The following is a 17,526-nucleotide window of genomic DNA, read 5'->3' as shown; positions in this document are numbered from 1 at the left end:
AAGGTATATATAGACCGTTTGGGAACACAAGTAATGCCCAACTGCACTTACTATTACTTATATATTGGCATTAATAGCGACAATGACAGAGCTACTTTTACCAAAGCATCCACCATGAGCAAAGCACCATGCTTGGTGCATTATATGCATTTCTACATATAATTCTCACAACAGTCTTCCTGGTTTGTATTATTGAGACTTTGCAGTTGAAGCTGTGGCTCAGAATCATTAAGAAGTTGTCCAAGGTCCCAGAATAATACACCTTAGAGCTGAAATTCAAACCTGGGTAACTATGTACAGTGACTAGACTCATTGTCGTGATTGCTTCATAAGGTATGTAAATGTTGAATCACTATGTTGTACATCTGAATTAGTCACAAGATGCATTTATTTATCTTTGTGTTCCCCTCCCCATGCTTAGTTCAGTGAGTTACATGTATTATAGCTCAATAAGTACTTGTTAATTTAATAAGACGTGTGGCGTAGAGGAAGGTGGACTTTGAAAGGCAAGCAGGGTCAGAGGAAATAGGTCAGTAAGGAAGGTGGGGCCAGAGAGGAATCTAAATGCAGAGGGGAGAGGAATGCCTTAAAGGTGGTACCACCCAGGAGACATCATTCTTCCATTCATTCATTCTTTCATTCACACTTCACGTGTAAGGAGCCAGTGGGGAAGATAAATATGTTATGTCAGCACAGTAGGTTATAAGAGATCACAGAGGGCTATGGGAGCACAGAAGAAGTGTATGTATCTAAATGAGACTGGAGAAAAAGGCCCATTAAAAAAATAAAACAGCATGTTTATAAATAACTTGTAGGTTGAATAAAGAATTTGAAAACATATAGAACCTCACGGAATGTGGCCCAAGTTGTACTTGGAGGGAAGTATAGAGCTTTAAATGATTAGAAAACAAAGGCTAAAAATTGATGAGCCAAGTGTAAAACTTAGAAAGACCTAGCAGCTAGTAAGCATGCATCAGATCTCACTACCAACTATCCTTCAGCTACCGACACACAAGTCACTCCCATCATCCCTTGAAAAGTTTAGCTCCTGACTTGCTGTCACTCTAACACTGCTCGGTCCTCCTTTTTGGAGATTTAAATATCTATGTTGATAATCCTTACAACACCATGGTCTCACAGTTCTTTGGTTTCCTTCTCTTCCAGGGGTGTTGTCCTCCGTTCCCCACCTGGGCTGCTTGCTCCTATAGTTAAACTCCAGACACTGTCCTTTCCAATAGCTACAATTTCTTTGTAATTTCAATTTCAAGGTTTCCTTTTTCTCTGACCACCATCTTTACCTTTCCATCTCACTCAAATATCTGTTCCAACTCCTCTTGGACTCCACTTCTACTTACAATCCATTGACCCAGTATGTTCTATATTTGGTTATTATCTGTCTCCCCTACAACCCCCTACCCCGAACTAGAATGTAAGCTCCACAAGAGCAGTAACTTGGTCATTTTTGTTCACTACCATATCTCCAGGGCAGAACACTACCTGGTACACAGAAGATGCTCAAGAAATATTTGCTGAATGAATATAATAAATACATGGTGATCAATGGAATTAATGGTGAGAGATATTTGGAAGGTAAGGAGCTATCCTTGCTTCTAGCAGTATGTAGAGTATTTCCTGGGTGGGCAGCTCTATACTCGATTATCTGAAAGTCACAGCAGTGGAAGAGACAGAGACCCTGCCTTTACGGAGTTTATGCCTCAGGGCGATTGGTCTCAACCTATTTTGCAAGACCTCAAAATACCTTTGATGTTATTTCAAATTAATTTTAATTACCTTTAATTTACAATAAATGAATATATGTTGAGTTGCATCTTGACAGCAGGGAGATAGTATCAAGATATAAAACTAACAAAGGCTTGAGTTGAAGATTGAGGCAATGTGGACAGGTGCACAGTGATGAGGACTCTGGGCATCACTGGACCCTGGAGCAGTGTTGGCATCTGGAAACATTGACATCTGATGGCTTCATGAGGCTCTGCTAGTAGAAGCCAAGTATGGATGAGGGCCTTCTTTCCAACAACCCAGATTTTAACCTACTTCTGAGAAATCTGCAATTTGCTTGGTTGGAGGTATGGTGAAGTGGGAAAGTGCCAGACAAGAATCAGTCCAGAATTCTAGTCCAACTTTTCTAAGATTCACTGTGGGACTTTGAGCAATTCACGAAATCTTTCCAGACTAAGATTCCTCATTTATAGAATGACGATAGTAGACTACTCGTATGTGTTTTCTATGGTACTACGATCCTACGATTCTAGCAACAACTGGTATCACATTTCCCACTGTCTTAGAACTTGGGACAGAAATATTCACAGATACAAAGAAGCATACTTACTAAAATTATTAAATATGTAGTATCAGTTAGAGGGCTGCAGTTTGGGCCTCATTCATCCTGAGTGTTAGAAAAGACTGCTACTGCAGTGAGACATCCTTTAGGTTTAAAAAGTTTAGAAGACAAAGAAAGGATATACAAATAAAAAAGTTTCAGATTTGAACTCCCATGGAGGGAGGGTGCAAAACAGGAGAGAGAGGACCAAGCATTCATTTCTGGAGCAACAATGGTTAGAATATAGAAAAGCAGAAATCAGACTCCGAAAGTTGATATAACAAAGAAGACTTCCAGGTCCAAGGAAGCCAAAAGATCCCGGAAGGCAAGGATAGATGACAGACAGTAGGAATGAACACACATGAAGTCATTGTAAACAAAGAGAAGAATACTTGCTGACATAATTGGAGATTGAGATCAAATGTTAGAATGCTCATATAGGACTAGAGATAAGGCATCAACTCTGTCTGGTTTCTCTATTCTCCCACTTTTCAAAACTTTGCTAAACCAACTCTTCCCTGTCACTTCTTCATGCTTACTAGTCACTATCTACTACCTTACCCCTTTTACTCACCCACTGCTGTCCATAACTGTCCTCCAGGTCATTGAAGTATTGATTTTCCCAGTTGAGGCGGATGCCCAGCAGATCTACAGGCTTAAAACCATTCTCGGCCAGGATCACAAAGTAGGTAAAGAATCCAGCTACAGCCTGGATCATCCCTATGAGTGGTAGAGTCACAGGACAGGGGAACCTGGTTCAGAGAAAGACCTCAAAATGTTGACCTTAGAAGGGGTGATGGCTGGGACTTGCTTTTAGCTGGGTTGGCATGTGTTGGGCTATAATGTTGAAGATTCTTCCAGCCATGATCTGATCCCGTAATTTCTGTAGGGCTGGCCTCTAAGCCCTGACATTTTTTTCTATGATTTAACCCAGAGTCATCTTTCAGTTATGTAATCTTAAAACTTGAAAGGACCTTAGAGGGGATTTCTTCCCTCTCCCCACTGAGTGAGTGCTGGACTCCTTTCCATTTTCTCTGACTAGGACACTTATCAAGTCCTTTCCTCTCCTCATCTCTCTGCCCCTTGCCTCTCCCTTAGTCAAAACCTCCATTGTCCATGCCTGGAACATTACAGAGCTGTGCACCTTGTAGATACCCTTGGATATTGGTCCTCACAACAATTCTGAACTATTATTTACATCTCATAAGTGGGAAAGCTAAAGCACAAAAATGATTCAGTCATTTCCAGGGTCATGCAGGTAGTAAGTGGTGAAATTAGGATTCAAACATAGGTCTTGCCCCTAAATCTGTGCTTTTTCTATGTGTTTCCTCTTCTAGATATTGGGATGGTCTCCCTTATTCTCAATCTCTTCCTTGTCTATCCCTTATCCTACTACCTGAAAAACTCCACTGTACCTGGCAACTCAAGAATAAAGACCTCTAATGGCTCTCAGATGTCTTTCAAGCCTGGCCCCAGTGTAAATGCTACCTGTGTCTACAGCCTTATTTTTCACTACTCCTTATCAGGAATGAGTGTTCCACCAAGCTGATTTATTCACTCTTCAACAACGAGGCCATGTGAATTTCCCCTCTCCTCATCACCCACAGCTAACCACACACTGGATAGTCTAAGCCCAATCTTCCAACACCAATTTAAATCCTGATTCCTCCATAAGGCCTCTCTGACAATCCTCATGATTGGTGAGCCTGCTCACTTTGTACTCCGATAGCATGTCCTGTCTATACTCATTATTTGGCAGTTGGAAAAATGCTATCATTTTATATATGTTTGTTCCTTTCTGACTGGACTCATAAGTCAAGGGCAAATCAGACATCAATGGTTCTTTGTGTTCCCAGGGCCTAACACTGTTGTTAAGAAAATATCTCCCTGACTTCCAAACTGAGATGGCTGCAATGACTAGACAGGTGCAACCATTCCCCACTCCCTTCACCCCTCATTTTTCTGGCCGCACCAATCTGTTCATAGGCCATACCAATGAAACAGTCGTTCACCAGATTATCAGTCTTTAGATTCCGTGGAGCTCTCTTCATGATGTCACTTTCAGCTGCTTTATAAGCCAAGGAGATAGCAGGAACCTGGAGAATGCAGGGTGGGAATAACAGGGGATAAAAAGTTCAGAAGGAAACTCAGCAGTAACTCGAGTTCTGTCCCTCTTCCTGGACACAGATACTTCTTACAGAAGCTCCATGAGCCAGGTCCCAGTTTGGTCCTCACCGTGTCAGTGCCCTGGTCGATGCAGAGGATGGTCACGGTGCCCAGAGGCAGGGGGATGCTGAGGATGATGAAGAGCAGGAAGGGCGTAATCTCAGGGATGTTGCTGGTCAGGGTATATGCAATGAATTTCTTCAGGTTATCGAAGATGAGGTGGCCTGGGGAAGATAGTTAGCCTTTTGTGAGAAGCACAGAGAGGACACACCTCCTACACACCAGCTCCTGGACAGAGAGATCTCTACAAAGCAGTGTCATTGACCATAAAAGGGTCTGGAGGTCCTCGATTTTGGCTGTCCCAATTTTGTTTCTAAATTGTGTAACTATTAATTAGAGCCAGGATTTATTAGCATGCCATATCTGTGTACTTCTTGTTCTTAGATTCAACTGACTAATGTCATTTGATCTCTAAAGATAAAGGAGGGTTGGGCCTGGTTAATACTTAGAGATGTCTGCAAACACCAATATAAAATCCATTAGAAGAGTAAGGCTAAAGTGAAAAGAGCCTGGGCTAGGGTTCCAATCCTATTTTCTGCCATAACTGGTTTGTGACCTTGGGCACACCTTACTTCTCTGAATTTCATCCCTTCTGCCTTGCAAGATGGTTGAATTCTTCCTGGATGACTCTTTCAAAAAACTGTACTCTCTCCTTACACTCTGTGCTTTATTTTTTCCATTGCACTTATCTTCTTTAATATACTAACAATTTACTTTATTATTGTCTGTCTCACTCCACTAGAAATGAACTGACATGAGAGCTGGGATGTATGACTTTTTATTCTCCACTGTTGCATCCCCAACACCTAGAATAGTACCTGGTACATAGTTGGTGCTCAAAAATGTATTGAATTAAATGGATACAAAATACTGAGCAAAGTATCAGGATCATACAAGGTCTCAATGGAATGGTAATTATTACTATTATGTGGATTGTCATGAATTCTAATAAGATAGCTATAGGCAGACAGCAGGAAGCCTGGGGTACAGATTCTGGGGTTCTCCTGTTCACCAATAGGAATTGTTTTCGAAATTAGCTTATGCAGTCAACTTATACATCAGGGTCCAATGGATCTTTTTTTTTTTTTAAGTTTTTTAATGTTTCAATTGCAGTTGATATACAATATATTATTTTCAGGTGTACAACATAGTAATTAGACATTTATATAACTTATGAAGTGATCACCCCAATAAATCTCGTACCCATCTGAAACCATGTATAGTTATTACAGTATTATTTACTATAGTCCTTATACTATCTGTACTTTATATCCCCGTGTCTATTTTGTAACTACCAATTTCCCTTTTTCACCCAGCTTTCTAATGGCCCTCCCATTTGGCAACCATCAAAATGTTCTCTGTATTTAAGAGTTTGTTTCTATTTTGTTTGTTTGTTTTGTTCTGTAGATTCCACATATAAATGAAATCATATGGCATTTGTCTTTATCTGACTTACTCCCCTCAGCATAATACCCGCTAGTTCCATTTATGTTGTTGCAGATGGCAAGATATCATTCTTTTTTTTTTTTCAATACATGTCTTTTATTGCGCCTTCAAAATATCACAAATTTCAGATTCGCTCTGTGTCTTGACGTCTTGGTGCTTCTGTAGCTGGACAACTTACACCTTATTCATCAGCCTGCTGAACTGTTCCTTTTTCAGAAACATAGATACCATCCAAAAATTTTCTGATGTCTTTGTTTTTAACTGTTGTGGCTTGTTGAATCAAAGCAGCTGAATTTGATACAAGTTCAATGTCATTTCCTTCAAGAATTAACTCATCTTTCTGGGCTTGAGATACTGAACAAGCAACACCTGACCTCATCCGAACCCTGCGGATGTATTTTTCACCCAAGAAATTTCGGATTTCAACAAGAGAACCATTCTCCTGAATAACGACGTTGATGGGGAAGTGAGCATACACAGACCTCATCTTGTAACGGAAGCCCAGTGTAACACCCTTGATCATGTTCTGTACATGACTACAGATAGTGCGAACAGTAGCCAGTTCCTTTCTATTTCTCCACCATTTGTCAACCCGAAGCCTCTTCTTCTTCTTTCCAAGGAGACTGAGTTCTACATTGATGTGATTGAAGTCCCTCCGCAGGGTGCCTCTGGGGCCCTTCACAATAACTGTGCGTCCCTTCAGAGTGATGTCCACATTTTCTGGAATGTCCACAGTCTGATTGCTGAGAATGGTCTTCATCCTCGCAGTAGATTCAGCAAAGAGCAAGATATCATTCTTTTTAATGGCTGAGTAATATTCCGTTGTAAATATATACCAGCTCTTGTTTATCCATTCATCCATTGATGGACCCCAGGTTGCCTCCGTATCTTGGTTATTGCAAATAATGCTGCAATGAACATATAGAAGCACATGTCCCTTCAAAGTAATGTGTTGGGTTTCCTTGGGTAAATACCCAGAGGTGGGATTACTGGGTCTTTCTTTGTCTCTTGTTATAGCCTTGGTTTTACAGTCTATTTTGTTGGTATAAGTATTGCTACCCCAACTGTTTTTTTTTTTGTTGTTGTTGTTGTTCCATTTTCATGGAATAACTTTTTCCATTCCTTTACTTTCAGTCCATGTGACTTTTGATCTGACGTGAGTCTCTTGTAGGCACCATATGTAAGGGTCTTGTTTTCTTATGCATTCATCCACCCTATTTTTTTAAAATTAGTTTCAGGTGTACAAAGCAACATAATAGTTAGACATTTAAACCCCTCATAAAGTAATAACCGACCCCTCAAGCTACTACCTCTCTGGCATCTTATATAGCTGTTACAATACCATTGACCATCTTCCCTATGTTGTACTACACATCCCGTGACTATATATACCTATATATTTAGTTATAGTTGACATTCAATGTTTTTTTCCCTTCTTCCGCCTCTCCACCCCACTCCAGTTTAAGCCATTGTTTCTCAGGTGTAGGACACAGCTCCCTGGCTCATGCTGGTATTATGAGCCTTGCACCCCCCCCACCCCATCCCCAGCTGAGGCAATCGGTCGCCACTCAGTGGTCGGCCGCTCACAGCAGCTCTCGTCGGCTGCTGGCTGCTCATGATGGTTGCCGGCCTCTCATGCTGGCTGCCAGCCACTCCTGGCAGCACACAGTAGCCCACAGCAGCCCACAGCAGCAAACAGCAGTCTGGGACAGGCCACTGCAGCTCATGCTGACCTCCGGCTGCTCACCGCAGCCCAGCTCCAGGGAGAGCTGTTGTTCACAATCCTAGCTGTAGAGGGCGCAACTCACAGGCCCACGTTGGAATGGAACCGGCAACCTCAGCGTTAGGAGCCCAGCGTTAGGAGCCCAGCGCTCCAACCACCTGAGCCACTGACGTTCAATATTATTCAACTACAGCTTCAGGTGTATAGCGCATTGGACACAGTTTATGAAGTGATTCCTCTGATAAGTCCAGTGACCATCTGGCACTTTACATGATCATTACAACATCATTGATTATATCCCCCATACTGTATTAACTGCCAGTTTGTATTTCTTCATACCTTCACCTTTTTCACCCTGCCCCCAACCTCATTCCCATGTATCACCCTGATAGATCTAGTACCTATCTGGCACCATACCTAGTTATTACAATATGATTGACTATATTCCTTATGCTATACCCTACATTCCCATGACTACTGTGTAACAACCAATTTGTACTCCCCTCCCCCCATTTTGTACCTCTTAATCCCTTCCCCTTTCACTCATCCTTAACCCCCCTCCCATCTTAAAGAAATCCCTTTAAGATTCCTTGTAATACTGGTTTGGTTGTGATAAACTCTTTCAGCTTTTCAGCTTTTTCTTGTCTGAATCTCCTTATCTGTCCTGCAATTTTAAATGATAGCTTTGCTGGGTAGAGTAATCTTGGTTGTATGTCATTGCTTTTCATAACTTGGAATATTTCCGGCCACTCCCTTCTTGCCTGCAATGTTTCTGTTGAGAAATCAACTACCAGTCTTGGGGGGGGGGCTCCCTTGAAGGTAACTAACTGCTTTTCTCTTGCTGCTTTTAAGATTCTTTCTTTGTCTTTAACCTTTGGAATTTTAATTATGATGTATCTTGGCATTGGCCTCTTTGGGTTTATCTTCCATATTTCCCCCAAAATAAGACCTAGCCAGACAATCAGCTCTAATGCATCTTTTGGAGCAAAAATTAATATAAGACCCAGTCTTATTTTACTATAAGACTGGGTCTTATCTAATATAATGCCAGGTCATATATTAATTTTTGCTCCAAAAGATGTATTAGAGCTGATTGTCCACCTAAGTCTTATTTTCGGGGAAACAGAGTTGTTTGGGACTCTCTGTGCTTCTTGGGTTTGTATGTTTATTTCCTTCACCAGGTTAGGGAAGTTTTCTGTCATTATTTCTTCAAATAGGTTTTCAATTCCTTGCTCTCTCGCTTCTCCTTCTGGAATCCCTATCATGTGAATATTGGTACACTTGATATTATCCCAGAGGCCCCTTAAACTCTCCTCAGTTTTTTGGATTCTTTTTTCTTTTTGCTGTTCTGGTTGGGAGTTCTGCTACCTTACCTTCTACAACGCTGGTTAGATCCTCTGCTTCATCTAATCTACTGTTGATTCCCTGTGACATACTCTTCATTTCCATTACTGTATCCTTTATTTCTGACTGGTTCTTTTTTGTGGTTTCCATCTCCCTTCCTGGGAGTGACCCTGCCACAGGCGAAGTTCAGCTGCAGGCTGTGCCCTACCCTGGGCCACCTGGCATGAGCCACAAAGCAATCTGCAAATGGCTGTCACCTGCACTGGCCTTGGAGATTCCTTGAGACCCCTAGCCTCAAACCAAGGCTGGCTACTGTCAATGCTGGGTTTGGGGCTGCTCAGCAAGAGGTATGGGCAGGCTGAGGCCAGGTGATGCTTATTTGGGGTTTGTGAACCTTTGAAAAATGTTAGGAAAATCTGCAGTATGAGCCAAGACAGGCTGTTTGTATGGAAAAGCCACTGGAAGCAGCTTGGGTGGGCCTGCAAGTTGGGGTGGGGTGGCCAGGGTCTCAGGGAATCCCCAGGGTGGGAGAACAGTGTTAACTAGGTTGATGACATCTCAGATATGGTAGCCAGTGTGTCTGCACACTGAGAGGAAGGATGGCTCAACAAAGAAACAATGGATTCTGCTAGCACTTCTGCCTGGGAGAAAGATGCCCTTTCAATGCTTACTCTCAAGTCAGGCAATTTGGTTCTGTCCTATATGTCTCTTTCAGGCTGATGCCCCAAAGCTGGATCCCAGAGCTAGTCAGTCTGCCAATAAGTCCAAGCATGGGCACTTTAAGAGGAATGCCTGGGATTCCAGCTGCCCTCACTCAACCATAATCTCCACTGATTTTCACAGCCAGGAGCTATGGGATCTTCTCTTCCTGGCACTGGAACTCTGGGTGAAGGAGCCCAGTTTGGGGCTGGGACCCTTGCTCCTCAGGGGGTACCTCCACAGCTGAGATATCTCTCACAATTTTTAATTGCCTCATGTGGGCATGGTACCAGCTCATTTTGAGTCTCCACTTCTTCTACCAGTATTGGGGTGGCTTCTTCTGCATGTCCTTAGTTGTAAGACTTCTGTGCAGCAAGACTTAAGGTGATTCTCAGTGATGGTTGTTCTGTAGTTTAGTTGTAATTTTTATGTGGTTGTGAGAGGAGGCAAGCACGGCATTTTCCTCCTCTGTCATCTTGACTCTGTTATTACTCATTCTAATAGTCCATTTCAAAGCTTGGAAAATTCAAATAAAACCCTTCTCCACTTATCTCCCACAATATGATATTGTAGCTTATCATGATGGGAGGAATATCAGGATACCTTGGTTATTCTATGTAGATGTGTTATAATAATGCTATCTCTGCAAAGGAGTGTATCCCCCCAAACATCTTGTATTAATAGCAATCAGGGAATTCACTTAGAATAATTTCCTATGTCCATTCCTTGGCTCCCACTCTAGTAACCAATCATTGAAATTAGCATGGTCCCGGCTACTCCCAGACAAACTGTCAGTAGTCAAAGGACTAAGATAAAACCAGCTCTAACAGATAGCATCTCGTTCTCCTTAAATACCTCCAATAACACACCCCTGTTGTAACCTGCCCTCCCCCAAGTCTAGGATCCAGCTTATCAGGTACAAGCAGGGAAGATATCAATATCACATGCACATTAGTTTGAGAAGCACTGTCCTATGGTGCTGGTTCTCAAACTTCTCTGCACAATGGAATCTCTATGGAAATTAAAAAAAATACAGATGCCTGGGTCTCACCCTGAGAGTTTCTAATGTAATGGATCTGGGGTGTGGCCTAGGCATCAGATTTTTAAAGTTTACTTGGTGATTCTAATGTTCAATGCAAGACAGGCATCTAACTATAGAGGAAACTTACTATTAGGTTATCTCTTAAGAGTAAAAATCCTAAGCTGAAGGAAAGAGAAATCAATTAAACCAAGATTATTAAGAACCAACTCTATGCAAGGCTTTCTTCTATTGCTCCAATATGTGACAGGTGGGGCTTCTGGGGTGGTAAAGGGTTTACCTTAATCCCTGCACTGTGACACTTGCCCACGGCATCAGGCACTGCAGCTTGGGGAGGGTCCATCATGGATATGAACCCCACAAAACAAAGGTTATTCATGGGGAAATTGATTTCTTCTGTATTAATTTGAATCCCTTGGAGAAAGTGTTAGGTAGATTCAAGAAGCAGAACCCTGGAGAGAGACAGAAAAGGTAACTAATAGTAATTTAGCTATCTATATCCCTATCCCACTCACCCCAACATCCTCGGTTTTTCACCACACAAATCATAACCACTTGATGCCATTTTTACAAAGTCTTCTCTCACAGCCTCCTCACCTAGCACATGTTCCCCCAGACCTCCCAGTTCCAAGTAGGCACTTTGGAAGGCTTCTTTTATTTCATTGTCCATTGGGTACTCCTGCCCATTCAGAAAGTAACTAGAGCAAAACCCCAAGAGCCTCTCAGCAGCCCCCTTCATCATCAGCACATGAGCCTGGGAGCTGTCTTCCCGAAGGTGGATGGACATCTAGGGAGAGGAGAAAAAGCATTGGTGAAACAAGAGAGAGAGCAGGGTCAGAGGTAAAAAAGCAAGGGAAAGTTTTTTGAGGGTAAAGAGATAGGCAACCTTTTTCATACCCCTCCATTTTCTTTGTCCTCGGACCCTAATGTAATTCCATCTCTCTAGTCAAATTGGGCTCACGGTCAGCTCACCCCTCTTCCTTTCCAGGAACCTACTAGCCCGGTGTTATTTGCACAATGAATCTCTTATTTTCTTAGCCCTATTGGCAATAGCAGGTGCACTCACTTTTCCTGCTTCCTCTATACCTGGATGGCTAGAGAATAGAAGTGGTGGGGCAAGCAAAGACAGCAGACTTGTGTTCTAGGGCCAGCAGGAATGCTTTATGACCTCAGGTCAATCTGTTTGACCTCTAAAAACCTTAGTGCCTTTGATAAAATGTGAATGATTCTGCGGTGCCTACTTCATTGTTTTTATGAGATGTTATTTGTAAAAAATACTTTAAAAACGGTACAGCACAATTTAAAAACAGGTTAGTCATTCTAGGCCTCTTTCCACTCTCTACTAAAGGTGCAAGACGAGTTGGATGGTGCAGATAGGGGGTCACGAGTCGAGTGGAGGGTCAGGGTCAGTGTGGCTGGGGGTGGAGGTGGGAAGAGCATATTTATGAAGGGAACCTGAGGAGACAACACAAGAGGAAGAGAGAAAAATGAGGTCCACTTTGGTTTTGCATTTTCCATTGACCTCTCATCTGTGAAAAGGAACTATCTGTGAATCCTCTTTTGATCCACAGGAAATTCCTTCTACACAGCCTGTTAGGTAACAAAATCAGCTCATTGAAAGGAAATGAGATGGTGGCCAGACTGCACTGCTCAAAAGATAAGCAAGGTGAGCAACCTGTGTGTAAAACTTGGTTAAAAACATTCCACTAGAAACTTTCAAAAAACTGTTCAGTTATATTCAAAATATGCTTAAGGAGTTAGGAGGCAAAGCCTTAACTCGTTTAAGCAGAAAGCTGTAAAAGTTTTTAAAAGCTTAATATTCTGAGTGCTTAATACATATTTGTTGACTGCTGGAGATTATTGGAGATAACACAAGACCTACATAAACTAGTAACTTGGTCACAGAAAAATCACATCTTGATAGAAAATCACAGATAAAAATGGAGAAATTTTGAAATAACAGAACAGAGAACCTTCTTCCTTTTCATCTCAGAGAAGGATAGAATCCAAGCTCCGCAAATGACCAGCAGGCTAAGAACTCCTTGGCAGACTGGAGCCTCTAACCACCCTAAGAGCAAGCTAGTTAAGGCAGTTGTCTGTAGAGAGTGAAAGTAGATAGAGGGATTTTCTTGGCATATTCGCCAAGCAAGCCCTGCAAGAGCCGGGTGGCTGGTGGGTTGGCCGAGCACATGGAGTTCACCATGGAGGAAGATTTTGCTGTTTGAACGTGATATTCAATTAGCTCAGAAAACGCACTAATGTGGTCATTCTGGGGAAAGTTGCTATTTTGCTGGACATCCTAACAAATGCCATGGCTATGTTTTGCTTTTATTTAAATCATGTAGAGGAAAAGTTACCTAATTATTTCTGGTCAAGGCTTTTATTGGACCCTGCCTAGCAGAAAGTTCCTGTCTGATTAGTGAGGTCACTAAACAAGAGGTCAAAAAAAAGTGGAACTAAGTTTGGGCCTGGGAGACCCTATCTTATTACACTGACCAAAAGCCAGTTGAGGCCAAAAACTATGGATCTATTTCTTAAACTTGTTCAGTATTCAATGTGACAATATAGGTAATTGGGTTTTAAAAATCTATATAATTTTTGTTATTTTATTATTATTCTTTTCAGTTACAAATATTTTTTTCGTGTGATGAAACCTTTTAAGATCTACCCTCATAAGCAACTTTCGAACATAAAAATGTGGAATGATTCACAAATTAGTGTGTTATCCGGGTGTCATGCTAATCTTCGCTTCTTCCTTCCAATTTTAGTAGATGTGCTGCAGACGTGAGCACCATTGTATGTTTTTTAAGACCCCAAAACAAAACGGAATTTTGGGAGTCCTATTTTCTCTCCATTACCCACATCTGAATGACTGACCTTTACAACAGTGCATGAACTTGTAGAATCCCATTCCCCTGAGTAAATCACAATTGTCCCATAGAACTCAAACCTTAGCTGGTACATTCCAGTCATGGCAATGCTGCCGCTTCCTACTTTTCACCATAACCCCCCTCTTCAAAGTGTGCCAGGGTTCTCATGTGGGAGAGAAATACTGTGTTTTCTGTCCTTGTCATGGATTTTATTGTTAGTGCCACCAGTGTCCCTCACTCAACAGTTTTCCTTCCCTTGCCATTTCTCCCTGGTTAATGAACATAATGCTCCTAGGAAATTAACTTCAGAAACATACTGGAGACTCTTGATCTGATGGCAGCTGCTAGAATTGCAGGCATGGAATGAAAACAAACATTTGATAACTAATGAAATAGGTATGTCTGGGAAGTATCTTATAAATCCAGCCTTATTCCTCAGCAGGTAACCTTGCAGTAGCCACAAGGATGTCTCCTAACAGCAGAGTCTCCTGCAGGGACTATAACGTGACTTTCACCAACCAGCCTTAAGAGAGTGTTTTATGACTTGCTGTCTCCACAAGTGGCATAACCTCAAGTTCTGTTTAGAACTGAAGCCTCTCCCTTTATCACCTGCTCCTTTCAGCACCTATTTGTCACTATCTCTTGAGATGAACCTTCCTCCTAGTGAGGATGCTGGTTATCCACTGTCTATGCTCCTGCTCAGAGGTGAGGTTGAAGACAAAGGCAAAGTTCTCATTTCCCCAAATGATGAGCCCCACCAATCATTCTTCTATCTTTGTCGGTTCTGTACCTGGTATTTGTTGGTAGAATTAAAGGGAATCTCTGTCACCTTGAGGCTTTTCTCTCTCATGTCCTTCACAGAACTGTAGGACTGCTCAATGAACTTGAGGAGAGCTGACTTAGAAGCATGCCCTGCTGTTTCCCGCTGCCAAGATGGGGTTTTGTATATAAGCCTGAGGGCCTGGGCATCTGGCCTTGTCCGTGGGACAGGAGAGGGGCAGAGTGGGGAGGGGTGATGGGGAAATCACTGAGCACCAGGAGAGATTTTTTTGGGAGAGGGTGGGTTATACCCCGAACACTGAAGTACCCTCTACCCTCTTAGGCCTGACACCTTAGCTATGGGAAGGATCTCCTGATTAGCCTTAAAGTCAGCCCCGTTGCAGAGTCCAGCAATTCGGACCAGAATAAACCAGGTCTCAGAGCCCTTGGCAAATGTATTCCCTAGGGAGAAAGAACAGACTGTGAGCAAAGGAGAGGAGAGTTTAAAGCAGGGAGTTATTCCCATCCTGTTCTATACCCCAAAACTTCACAGAGACATCTCCTTTTCTTCATACTTCTCTTCTCTCATTCACTTTCCAGTTGTCTTCTGTTTGAACTCACCATTCCCTCTCAGCTCACTCATCACATCCTCCAAATCCTTTTAGTCTTGGCCCACCAATTCCCCTAGTCACCAATCTGTTCTTCGCTGGTGTCGGCCTCATAGGTGGTCTAAATTGAACCACAAGTGGGTGATGGTCATGCGGTTCTGGGTGAGGGTGCCCATCTTGTCAGAGCAGATGGTGGAGGTGGAGCCCAGTGTCTTCACCGCCTCCAAGTTCTTCACCAGGCAGTTCTTCCTGGCCATGCGTTTGGCTGCCAGTGTCAGACACACCTAAGACCATGAAGAGGACAAAGAATAAGTGGAGAGAAGATATTGGCTATTCATACCACTCTGTGTTTTGGATATCTGATTTTTTTAAAAAAATTTTGTACTAATTTCCCTTTTGTTCTGACCTAGTCTTTAGAAACTCCATCTGTGACTATGGTAAAGGAAATTGGGAAGTGATTTTGGTTTGTACTTTATTGTAGAGTTCCAAAACCAGAGTGTATTACTTTACCAGGGTATAATAGATAATGATTTTCTTATTGTCCCAGGAATATTCCACGCCCCCATGATCCTATCATCTTTTTCATCAGCCTCTTTCATTCAAGTCAGGCCACATCTCTTTCTCAAGTCCAATCTTTCCAGAGACCACATTGACTTTTATTATAGTATAAGATTCTTTTATTATAGTATAAGATTCTGTATGTGGAGGAGGGGTTGTATAATACCAATAGTTTTAAATAATGCAGAGAATGACAAAATTGAGAAGGAATATTGCAGCACTGAAGATGACTTGCAGAATCAGTTAAACCAGAAGATTTTTGTTGACCATAAATTATATTGACCGTAAATTCAGTAAAAGTCAGGTGTGTGACAAGATTGTTTCAAAAGCTAATGAATTCTTAGGCTGAGGGTAATGTAAGTGCAGAATTACATAATCATGGGGTTATGGTTTATTTACATAACATCACTAGTTCTGATGTTTTTGTGCTAGTCCAACCACAACCAAAGTATTATTCTCATTCCTGTTTTAGGAAGGGTATTGGTAAACTAGAGCATACACCAAACAGGTGATCACCAAGACAAAGGACTTGAAGACTGTCATATGGTGAGGGGGAAAGGGATTATTTTAATTCTTACCTGGAGAGTTTGAGGGGACATAATGGCTACTATCAAAAATCTAAAGGGTGGTTTGTAGAAGAGAGAGAATTGACTTATTTTGTGTTTCCTCAGATGGAAAAAGTGGGTCCAAACATGGAATCAATTTCTGCTCAACATGATGCAATTGAACTAGAGGAACCCAACAATGAAATGAACTGAGACAAAAAGGGGTCGTCCTCTTATGACTAAAAACAATCATCATCTCCCATTAACTTTGTATAAGATAGTTAGCATTGGTTGAAAGGTTGAATTTATACGGGCTTTGAGTCCTTTCCAATAAGATTCTATGATTCTTAATTAATCTTCCTCTAAAAATTGATGAATAAATTATGGCCTGGAGGTAAGTGATTTGGCCAAGTTCATCGGCCAGTACACCCAGGACTGGAACTCATCCTGGAGAGTTATAATCTAATGCTTTCTGGATTGCAACTAACTTCCTTTCTTATTGAGAAGAAAGAGAAGGCTCCAGAAAATATGGGTAGAGGAAGTCAATGTAATTTGGGAACTAAACAATTTGACACCTGTATGCACATCAGGAGTACTCTGCTTTTGAGCGATTCAACAATGAAAAAGATACTAGTGATTTCACTTTCTTGGAGTGATTTGTTTTCCAAGACCACCCTCCATCCTGGCTACTCACAGTGACAGTGGCCAGCAGCCCCTGAGGCACATTGGCTATAATGATGCCAATAAGGAAAATGACAGCCTCCAGCCAGCTGTAGTCCAAGATAATGGAGAGCCCAAAGAAAATGACACCAAGGAAAATGGCCACCGAGGTTATAAAATGGATGAAGTGTTCGATCTCTATAGCAATGGGGGTCTTGCCAGCTTCCAGGCCTGATGTCAAGGTGGCAATGCGGCCCATCATTGTGGAGTTTCCCGTGGCAATTACGATGCCCCTGGCTGTTCCTGCAGATGAAAGGGGAAGTCTGAGTTGGGAAGGATGTTCGGTTTGTTTTCTACAAAGACAAAGCTGCCAGTAGTCAAAAACAAGGTGGAAACTCAAGGCTCTCTGAGAGGTCATTATGTTCTATTCCCCTCATATTTAGTTTATACAAGGGTCATCTAGTCTGAAAAATCTCTGAAGAAATTTCATAGTTCTCCAGAGATGCCCAATTTTGTTGCATGATTACCTTCACTCTCAAGGTCTTCATTACTTGATCTAAATATCTTCTATATTTTTTATTTTGCCTTCAGCAGCTGAAACTTTCTAAATTCCCAGGAATAATGGTTATCCATTTGCTAGAGTCCTATGTTCCAATATCCCCCAATATTTTAACCCATTGGTTCTTAATCGGGAGGAGTTTGCCCCCC

The 17,526-nt window shown here is 41.9% G+C and overlaps 2 protein-coding genes across 2 annotated transcripts in view; both read right to left on the bottom strand.

Moving 5' to 3' along the window:
- Positions 1 to 17,526, bottom strand: part of LOC308487225 (sodium/potassium-transporting ATPase subunit alpha-4-like) — a gene marked incomplete at both ends in the record, with an annotated part of 35,734 nt that overhangs the window by 1,308 nt on the left and 16,900 nt on the right. The window contains 12 exon segments of the mRNA XM_081025243.1: positions 2,920 to 3,061; positions 4,314 to 4,437; positions 4,577 to 4,731; positions 9,289 to 9,298; positions 11,099 to 11,223; positions 11,226 to 11,270; positions 11,416 to 11,605; positions 14,479 to 14,613; positions 14,800 to 14,909; positions 15,140 to 15,176; positions 15,178 to 15,339; positions 16,853 to 17,121. Coding sequence (XP_080881369.1) covers positions 2,920 to 3,061; positions 4,314 to 4,437; positions 4,577 to 4,731; positions 9,289 to 9,298; positions 11,099 to 11,223; positions 11,226 to 11,270; positions 11,416 to 11,605; positions 14,479 to 14,613; positions 14,800 to 14,909; positions 15,140 to 15,176; positions 15,178 to 15,339; positions 16,853 to 17,121 — 1,504 coding nt within the window.
- LOC308487620 (large ribosomal subunit protein uL6-like) lies at positions 6,195 to 6,791 on the bottom strand (the record flags this gene model as incomplete). The annotated part of the gene is made up of 1 exon (XM_081026067.1): positions 6,195 to 6,791. Exon 1 carries the CDS (start codon positions 6,771 to 6,773, stop codon positions 6,195 to 6,197), a length of 579 nt encoding a protein of 192 aa, XP_080882193.1. The 5' UTR covers positions 6,774 to 6,791.

Source organism: Rhinolophus hipposideros, assembly GCF_964194185.1.
Source record: "Rhinolophus hipposideros genome assembly, chromosome: 19".
Lineage (NCBI taxonomy): Eukaryota > Metazoa > Chordata > Mammalia > Chiroptera > Rhinolophidae > Rhinolophus > Rhinolophus hipposideros.
Note: the sequence above shows the minus strand (reverse complement) of the source record. Positions and strands in the feature narration are given on the sequence as shown.